General features: G+C 45.8%; 1 protein-coding gene across 1 annotated transcript; it reads right to left on the reverse strand.

The window, feature by feature from the left end:
* Nucleotides 1-6958: 6958 nt before the first annotated feature.
* Nucleotides 6959-8699, reverse strand: LOC109734872 (uncharacterized). The gene is made up of 4 exons (XM_020294054.4): nt 8324-8699; nt 8033-8222; nt 7662-7865; nt 6959-7489 (listed from the first exon to the last, which is right to left on the reverse strand). Exons 1-4 carry the CDS (start codon nt 8632-8634, stop codon nt 7235-7237), a joined length of 960 nt encoding a protein of 319 aa, XP_020149643.1. The 5' UTR covers nt 8635-8699; the 3' UTR covers nt 6959-7234.
* Nucleotides 8700-9977: the final 1278 nt, after the last annotated feature.

The raw sequence follows: 9977 nt of genomic DNA on the forward strand, positions 1-9977 counted from the left end.
TCCAATATACTTCTCTCGACCTTGCCTGCCTTCTCATCTACCAAGTATCTAGGGTAGTTCTGCTTCAGTGACCGTTCCCCTCATTACAGAAGCACTTAGTCTCGGGTTTGGGTTCAACCTTGGGATTCTTCACTAGAGCAGCAAATGATTTGCTGTTTCATGAAGTATCCCTTTTGCCCTTGCCCTTCTAGAAACTAGTGGTTTTACTAACCATCAACAATTGATGCTCCTATTTGATTTCTACGTTCGTGGTGTCAAACATCGCGAATAGCTCAAGGATCATCATATCTATCCCTGATATGTTATAGTTCATCACGAAGCTCTAATAGCTTGGTGGCAGTGACTATGGAGAACCATCACTATCTCATCTGGAAGATTAACTCCCACTCGATTCAAGAGATTGTGGCACTCAGACAATCTGAGCACATGCTCAACGATTGAGCTTTTCTCCCTTAGTCTGCAGGCTTAAGAAACTTGTCAGAGGTCTCATACCTCTTGACGTGGGCACTAGTCTGAAATCCCAATTTCAGTCTTCGGAACATCTCATATGTTCTACGACGTTTCAAAACGTCTTTGGTGCCACAATTCTAAACCGTTAGCATTACGCACTGAACTATCACGTAGTCATCAAAACGTGTATGTCAGATGTTTCGCAACATCTACAGACGACGCTGAGGTTCAGCACACCGAGCGGTGCATTAAGGACATAAGCCTTCTGTGCAGCAATGAGGACAATCCTCAGTTTACGGACCCAGTCCGCATAATTGCTACTACCAACTTTCAACTAAATTTTCTCTAGGAACATATCTTAAACAGTAGAACTAAAGCGTAAGCTATGACATAATTTGCAAAGTCCTTTTGACTATGTTCATGATAATGAAGTTCATCTGATTATTTAATGAACTCCCACTCAGATAGACATCCCTCTAGTCATCTAAGTGATACATGATCCGAGTCAAACTAGGCCGTGTCCGATCATCACGTGAGACGGACTAGTCATCATCGGTGAACATCTCCATGTTGATCGTATCTACTATACGACTCATGTTCGACCTTTCGGTCTCTTGTGTTCCGAGGCCATGTCTGTACATGCTAGGCTCGTCAAGTCAACCTAAGTGTTTCGCATGTGTTCCGAGGCCATGTCTGTACATGCTAGGCTCGTCAACACCCGTTGTATTCGAACGTTAGAATCTATCACACCCGATCATCACGTGGTGCTTCGAAACAACGAACCTTCGCAACGGTGCACAGTTAGGGGGAACACGTCTCTTGAAATTTTAGTGAGGGATCATCTTATTTATGCTACCGTCGTTCTAAGCAAATAAGATGTAAACATGATAAACATCACATGCAAATCATAAGGTGACGTGATATGGCCAATATCATCTTGCACCTTAGATCTCCATCTTCGAGGCGCGGCATGATCACCTTCGTCACCGGCATGACACCATGATCTCCATCATCGTGTCTTCATGAAGTTGTCTCGCCAACTATTACTTCTACTACTATGGCTAACGGTTAGCAATAAAGTAAAGTAATTACATGGCGTTTTCATTGACACGCAGGTCATACAATAAATTAAGGCAACTCCTATGGCTCCTGCCGGTTGTCATACTCATCGACATGCAAGTCGTGATTCCTATTACAAGAACATGATCAATCTCATATATCACATATATCATTCATCACATCCTTTTGGCCATATCACATCACATAGCATACCCTGCAAAAACAAGTTAGACGTCCTCTAATTGTTGTTGCATGTTTTACGTGGCTGCTATGGGTTTCTAGCAAGAACGTTTCTTACCTACGCAAAAGCCACAACGTGATATGCCAATTTCTATTTACCCTTCATAAGGACCCTTTTCATCGAATCCGATCCGACTAAAGTGGGAGAGACAGACACCCGCTAGTCACCTTATGCAACTAGTGCATGTCAGTCGGTGGAACCTGTCTCACGTAAGAGTACGTGTAAGGTCGGTCCGGGCCGCTTCATCCCACGATGCCGCCGAATCAAGATAAGACTAGTAACGGCAAGTAAATTGACAAAATCGATGCCCACAACTACTGTGTGTTCTACTCGTGCATAGGAACTACACATATACCTAGCTCATGATGCCACTGTTGGGGAACGTAGCAGAAATTCAAAATTTTCTACGCATCACCAAGATTAATCTATGGAGTTTACTAGCAACGAGAGGGAAGGAGTGCATCTACATACCCTTGTAGATCGCGAGCGGAAGCGTTCAAGAGAACGGGGTTGATGGAGTCGTACTCGTCGTGATCCAAATCACCGATGATCCTAGCGCCGAACGGACGGCACCTCCGCGTTCAACACACGTACGGAGCAGCGACGTCTCCTCCTTCTTGATCCAGCAAGGGGGGAGAAGAGGTTGATGGAGATCCAGCAGCACGACGGCGTGGTGGTCGAAGTAGCGGGATTCCAACAGGGCTTCGCCAAGCGCTGCGGGAGGAGGGAGATGTGTCACGGGAGGGAGAGGGAGGCGCCAGCGCTTGGGTATTGCTGCCCTCCCTCCCCCCACTATATATAGGGCCAAGGGAGAGGGGGGGCGCAGCCTTGGCCCTTCCTCCAAGGAAGGGTGCGGCCAGGGAGGAGTCCATCCTCCCCAAGGCACCTCGGAGGTGCCTTCCCCCTTTAGGACTCTCCCTTTTCCTTATCTCTTGGCGCATGGGCCTCTTGGGGCTGGTGCCCTTGGCCCATATAGGCCAAAGCGCACACCCCTACAGCCCATGTGCCCCCCCCCGGGGCTGGTGGACCCCCTTGGTGGACCCCCGACCCCTTTCGGCACTCCCGATACAATACCGATAATGCGTGAAACCTTTCCGGCGACCAAAACAAGACTTCCCATATATAAATCTTTACCTCCGGACCATTCCGGAACTCCTCGTGACTCCCGGGATCTCATCTGGGACTCCGAACAACTTTCGGGTTACTGCATACTAATATCTCTACAACCCTAGCGTCACCGAACCTTAAGTGTGTAGACCCTACAGGTTCGGGAGACACGCAGACATGACCGAGACGACTCTCCGGTCAATAACCAACAGCGGGATCTGGATACCCATGTTGGCTCCCACATGCTCCTCGATTATCTCATCGGATGAACCACGATGTCGAGGATTCAATCAATCCCGTATACAATTCCCTTTGTCTACCGGTATAGTACTTGCCCGAGATTCGATCGTCGGTATCCCGATACCTTGTTCAATCTCGTTACCAGCAAGTCTCTTTACTCGTTCCGTAACACATCATCCTGTGATCAACTCCTTGGTCACATTGTGCACATTATGATGATGATGTCCTACCGAGTGGGCCCAGAGATACCTCTCCGTTTACACGGAGTGACAAATCCCAGTCTCGATTCGTGCCAACCCAACAGACACTTTCGGAGATACCTGTAGTGCACCTTTATCGCCACCTAGTTACGTTGTGACGTTTGGTACACCCAAAGCATTCCTACGGTATCCGGGAGTTGCACAATCTCATGGTCTAAGGAAATGATACTTGACATTAGAAAAGCTCTTAGCAAACGAACTACACGATCTTGTGCTAGGGTTAGGATTGGGTCTTGTCCATCACATCATTCTCCTAATGATGTGATCCCATTATCAACGACATCCAATGTCCATGGTCAGGAAACCGTAACCATCTATTGATCAACGAGCTAGTCAACTAGAGGCTTACTAGGGACATGGTGTTGTCTATGTATCCACACATGTATCTGAGTTTCCTATCAATACAATTCTAGCATGGATAATAAACGATTATCATGAACAAGGAAATATAATAATAACCAATTTATTATTGCCTCTAGGGCATATTTCTAACAGGCGGTGTGACGGGCGACGTAGCAGGGTGCCCGCTCAGGTCAGAGATGATGGCTTGCGGTGCGCGACCCAGCCTGATATGGCCTCATGCGGGGCGAGCAATTGGCGGCATGGGTCACGGGCGGCTGCCCCTGTAGTGGCATACGACTAGTGAGGGTGGTGGAGTGACGGGGGTGATCGGCCTCTCCCTCCTCAGCTCTTTGGCTGAAGCGGCGTCAGATCAGGTGGAGGTGCGTGTTGGGCACCAGTCTAGTCAGATTCGTCCGGATTTGACCCCTATTCGTCGGGTGCAACGCGGGGTGGTGGTAGTGGCCCTTTGGGTCCCTGCGTGGATGTGGGCTGTGACTGCGTGGATGTGGGCTGCGACTGCGTGGATGTGGCGCATGGTGGTGGTTCGGGTCATTCTGCAGCGGCGGCTGGGCGTGCTCTGGCATCTATCTGTTGTCGAGTGGCTCATGTGGTTGTCTCCACTCCATTCCCAAGTTGTGCTTGTGCAGGATGCGCCAAAGGGCTGTACTTTTCCCCTATCTGTCCACCGTTGAGGGGTGATCTGTTTCAAGGGGCCATGACGTCATCCTTGCCTCCCGTCTAGTGGCGGTGTTCCACCGGGGAGCTCGCATTTGCTAGGGTGGGGGCAAGGCGGGGGGGTGTATGCCAGCTCTGGCCGGGCATGGACCTAGTGCTGTTCAGGGGCAGGGAAGAAGGTGCCTTCCCGCCCATCCCTTTTTTCATCTTGGTTACATCCTGGGGCAGGGATGGAGTTGGTGCCATGGATACCGGGACGACAGCATTGGTGGTGGGGGCCACGGTGCTCAGGGGCGGAGAATGTGGCTCGGGCACTGTCTTGTGACCATGGCCGTGTGGGCGGCGTGGTGGCCAGGGTGTGACGTTCGATGGCGGTGGTGCGGTAGACCGTACCATAATTTGGGGATGACGAGTGTTGGTTGGGATGAAAACTCATTCTGACTTGCCATGCCGTCGACGGCAGCGTTCTGGAGTCATCCCCTTCTTGAAGGTGTCGTTATGGTTCTCATTGTTCATCGTGGTGCTCCGTGGCAAACATTGATCCTTGGATTGAGCGGTGGCAGCGCTTCGGTATCGTTCCCTTCCTGAAGGCGCCATCTTGGAGCCCATGCTTCATCATGCACGGCTTCGTCTCATTGCGGTAGCTTGTCCACGGTTGAAGGCCCCGGCGACTCCATAGTGATGCTTATTGTTCATGTGTTGTTGGCTTGGAGTTGTATGGTGTAGTGTTACTGGTTTCAGCGTCTTTGTATCTTTCCTTGAGTGTGTACGTTGTATTGGATGATTTGGTGATGGTTGCTTATAAAGCGGGTGAAACCTTTTTTGGGTATGTACAAGAAATGCACCTCGAAATATGGCAAATAGCATAGATAAATGTTGTTTGACGGCCATCACAGAACTGTTCATACTTCCTCCGGTCCTTTTTAGTCTGCATATAAGTTTTGACCGAAGTCAAAGGATCTTTACTTTGATCAAGTTTATAGAAAAAAGTATCAACATTCACAATGCCAAACCAATATTGTTGGATTCATTATGGAATGTAGTTATATATTTTAACATAAATTTGGTCAAATTTTGCGAAGTTTGACTTGACACAAATCTAATACGCGGAGTAAAAAGGACAGGAGGGAATATGAATAGCTTGTTTCCGGTTTTGGGTGTTCATCGTAATACAATGAAAATATAATAATATTGTAAATTTTGGGTGCATCCTGTCCACCAAAAGTACACCATACTGGATCTTAAGTGATACGTGAACTGTACGTGGCATTTGTAAGGTGACTTAGGTGAGAAATACTCAACCAAGGCTGGAGCACGACAAACTTGATCAGCTTGAGTATGCAACTTCCAAATTGCACGTGATTGATACTGACGATGGCGTCATGTACAAGAAATGCTCGCGGCAATAGGCCAACTAGATCAGATTGAGTATGCGATTCCCAAGTTCCCATGACAACTGCCTTGCACGAGATTAGCAATGACGATGGCGTAGCTCATCACAATTGGCTATAAACTAGCTGAAAGTTTCTCTACACGAGGTCAGATCAGATCAGATGTTCAAAATGTATTGTTTCCAGTTTGGAACGGATGGCCCAAGTGCATCTTCTCGAGAGAAAAGATGCATATGAAGATGCAAGATTATTATAGTGCAAATGCATGCAGGGTGCCAGATCGATGCTTACATCCGGATGTGGGCTGGGTTGTATACGAGTATGCCAACCATATATATCAATCATATGAGTCTAATTCTTGGTATATACTCCAACCTATTTCGCCTTTCTCCATTAATTGGTGGCACCCTAATTATTGTGAAATTCGCCATCTCTAGAGCACAACCCCATAATGTCAACGGTAGATCAGAGTATCAGATTGACTCGTCATCGACCGAACCATGTCCAACAAGGTGCGATTCATCCATTCTGGTGCATTGTTTCTCTGTGCTAGACCTAGAGGAGTGAGTTGTGGAACTATTCCACGACTTTGCAGGTGATCATCAAACTCGTAGCTCAGGTACTCGCCTTCACAATCTAATCATAGAAGTTTGATCTTCTTACCGAACTTTTCAAAGGTCTCTTAGACAGAATCCATATGTACTCAAGTCATCAATACAGTCACAAAGTACATGTAACCACTTCATGTTGTCGTGCACATTGGATCAAGAACTACATTCTCTAACTGTGTGGAGTAACCTAGATAGCCATTGGGAGTTTGACATTTTATTTGAGATGTGGAGGCTCAACTCATAAAAACCTGTCCATTGCTCATGGAGGCTAGGCTAGGATAGTTTATTTCGGTAGTTTTAAAATTCCTTAATTATATTATTAGGCAACTACAGTTTTGAAGCAGGCTCATGACCAAGTGGTTAGTTCGTGTTTGAGAATTTTGAGAGTTTGATCCTCTATCTTTTATGAATAAGCATGATGTTGCAATGCCCATATTATTTTTTAACGATGCATGCTTGATGAGAATATACTTTCATTTTATTATGTCTGATGGGCTCTCCCAAATATCAGGTATGTGCAGCCCGTAGCAGTACTTCACTATATTCATTAGTGCATATATTGAACATGACACAGGGATAAGATTACATTCAACACTCTTATCAATAAGCTATATTCATTAGCACATATATTGAACATGACGCAGGGATAAGATTACATTCAACACTCTTATTAATAAGAACTTTATTTCTAAGGCCACACCGAGCCGATAGCCAAAAGGCATAGAAGATAAAAATGAAAGCAAGTAGTACATGAGACTAGGACAGCATATATATGCCGCCCTTCTTATTGCTGGAACACTGAGAAGCGGAAAGATGACGGGTAAAGCACTAGGTCTTCTTAAGAAACACTTGCTTCTACTAATTTGGGGTTGGGCGCACATAAGCTCCAAGCTGGTCAACAAATTGGCCAGCCCGCCCGAAGAAGCCCACAATGCTGTGACGGTCTGGCGCAGTGGTACGGAAAGGGGTATTACCCGCGGATTGTTTTCCGAATGGTCCATATGTCTTAACATTGGTGACAATGGAAAGTGATGTGACAATATTCAATCCTAGAAAGTTACCGGTTGTGCCAAATATTTCCTTCAGGCTCTCCGAAGGACCAAGCTGCAGGATCTGTAAGGGAAGGAATGTGCAAGTGATTATAACACCATATATTATTTGCCTTCGCTCCTAGTGTTATTAAGCACCACAAGGGAGTAAATATGTGGTGTCAGATTGTCAACATTATTCTATATGTGATCCATGACCTGAGCCCATTATTCAACAAATCCAAAATTTCACTCACCGGCTGCTTAGTCCCGCCGCCGCCACCAAATGGACCGACTGTCCGCCTTGCGCCGTCTAGGCCGATGTAGGTGAAGGCAATGGAATCAATAACTTCGGCACTCTGAATTGTGACACTTTCTAGACGCTGAGGTAGCTCTGCCTGTGGGATTTCAAATGGTGTCCCTCCATTCCCACCCCACGGCCCAACCTTTGTCAGGGTGTTCTGCACATAAATATACATGTGTGTGTGTGTGTGTTAGAGCTAATTAGAAGTAGAATGATGTACTCACATTTTGCATGTGTCCAAACCATGACAAAAATACAAATTAGCTAGCTAAGCTTCCACAATTTAATAGATTAAGAAAGAAGACGAGGAAAAATGAATCTCACCGGCTTTGGGAAGTTGAAGCACACAACACGGAAACGAAGCTCTCTGATGTTTCCACCTGCCAATTCCTTGATTTTCTTGTAGGTGACAACACCTTGTGCAAAAGCGAACTCGCCAGTTCCACCCGTAACTACCCATTCGCCTTCGTCGGAAACCAAATGTCCTTGCACACTGAGGGAGGACCCCTTAAACCTAAAACACAAGTTTGTAAGCATCACACACGCAAAAAAGAAATAAGTATGGCAACATAAGTTCAAAGGGAACATTTTCTGAAAAATGCATGCATGGCGAACCTCTCATCGGTGAACACTGTGTTGAACGACATAAACCAGGCTCCGCTGCTCTTGCCGGACCCTTGATGCAGGCCTTGTGCACGCGCAACAACTTTTGCCGTGATTTCAGGACCATCACGGATGTCCCAGTCAGTAGCAACGGTGACACCGAACCCTTGGGGAAGCTTTGGGTTCACTGTAATGAGCTGGTTAGCACCATTTGTTGCTTCGAGCTGCTGCTGCACAAACAGGTGGAAGAGATGCTCCTGGTACTGGACCGGTGCGCTAACCGCAGCGGTGGTTTGGTAATATGAAGGGTTTGCCTTGGCCATGCTGATCGAGATTCGAGAGTAAGGAAAGCTGGTTTGGTGTCTAGGGTTCTTGTGTGGGTTGGGTGTGGAATGAGATGGAGTGAAGGGAGGCAATTTATAGGCATGTTAGGCACCACCGGGTTGTTTGAGCGCCTACACTCCCTCCGTCCGCGTCCGGAATTAACTGTCGCTGAAATGAGTGTATTTACACACTAAAACACGCTTAGTTACGCTCATTTCAACAACGGTTAATTCCGGACGGAGGTAGTACTATGGAATTTTGAATTCTGGAAGTGAACCCATCAGGCAAGTGCATGCTGCCAAACTTAATTTATGTGATCTTGTTGCTTCGGATCAGGATCACGAGCTTGATAAACATATCTATGTAGCCACGCCATTGCTTCAGATCTAGATGTACATCCACACTATGGTGACATTCGCTAAGTTAAAAACTGACAGTGGTTTAAGTGTCCCCACATATTGTGGATCTCCATACCATTTTGGGAGTGCAAAACTCCCTGCGATTGTATACAATTCTGCAGTCGCAGTTGTGACAGATACTAGCCATGCATCGTGATCACATGCGTATCAAGTATTTTGATGTAGGAAATGACAAATAAAAATTCGGAATTTCTGCATAAACTATGTGTGACGAATTATAGGAAAGAGATATATGAAAATAACATTGCTTCTAAAATTTAATTGAGTATGCACTGTCTAACTAACCTCAATAGTTCAGATCACAATTTACCATTAAGTGCAGCACCAATTAGACGTTCCTCTCAATGTTATACTTTCAAGTGTTGTTAACTTATGCATAAAGGACTGTACAAAATATGGGCTTGTTCGAGGCTTAGCGATCGTGGGAAGCAAGTAGACATTTCCTGGTCTTATTGCTTCTTGACAGTGCATGTGAATATTTTGTATGCGCTTCCGTTCCATTAGTTCTTTTACATAGCTGCAGTTTTTTGTAGAAACGTACTAGTTGCAGCTGTCGACGATTAAGGCACCACTGATTTTACATTGTACTTTTTTTTTTGCGAGAGATTTTACATTGTACTGGAGGCAGTGAGAGACAGTAGATCTCATCTAGGCAGAGATCATCGAGTCAAAAATCACGTGACGCCATGACCCAATGTGTGCACCGTGTCTGCCGCCTCGGAAGTATATATATATATATATATATATATATATATATATATATATATATATATATATATATATATATATATATATATATATTTATTTATTTATTTATTTATTGTACTCGTCTGGGTTGGTGAAGCTCATCCACGGCGACAGTGAATCACGTGCAGGCATTGGGGCATGCATGACGTGCCCTGCACGCCTACATATATATGCAT

This window comes from Aegilops tauschii, chromosome 4 (genome assembly GCF_002575655.3).
Source record: "Aegilops tauschii subsp. strangulata cultivar AL8/78 chromosome 4, Aet v6.0, whole genome shotgun sequence".
NCBI classification, from domain to species: domain Eukaryota; kingdom Viridiplantae; phylum Streptophyta; class Magnoliopsida; order Poales; family Poaceae; genus Aegilops; species Aegilops tauschii.

Coding starts and splice junctions, on each gene's coding strand:
- LOC109734872 (XM_020294054.4), bottom strand. CDS start 8,634: ATGGCCAAGGCAAACCCTTCATATTACCAAACCACCGCTGCGGTTAGC. Junction 8,223..8,323: donor ACAGTGTTCACCGATGAGAG/GTTCGCCATGCA, acceptor CTTGTGTTTTAG/GTTTAAGGGGTCCTCCCTCA. Junction 7,490..7,661: donor GCGGCGGGACTAAGCAGCCG/GTGAGTGAAATT, acceptor CTTCCCTTACAG/ATCCTGCAGCTTGGTCCTTC.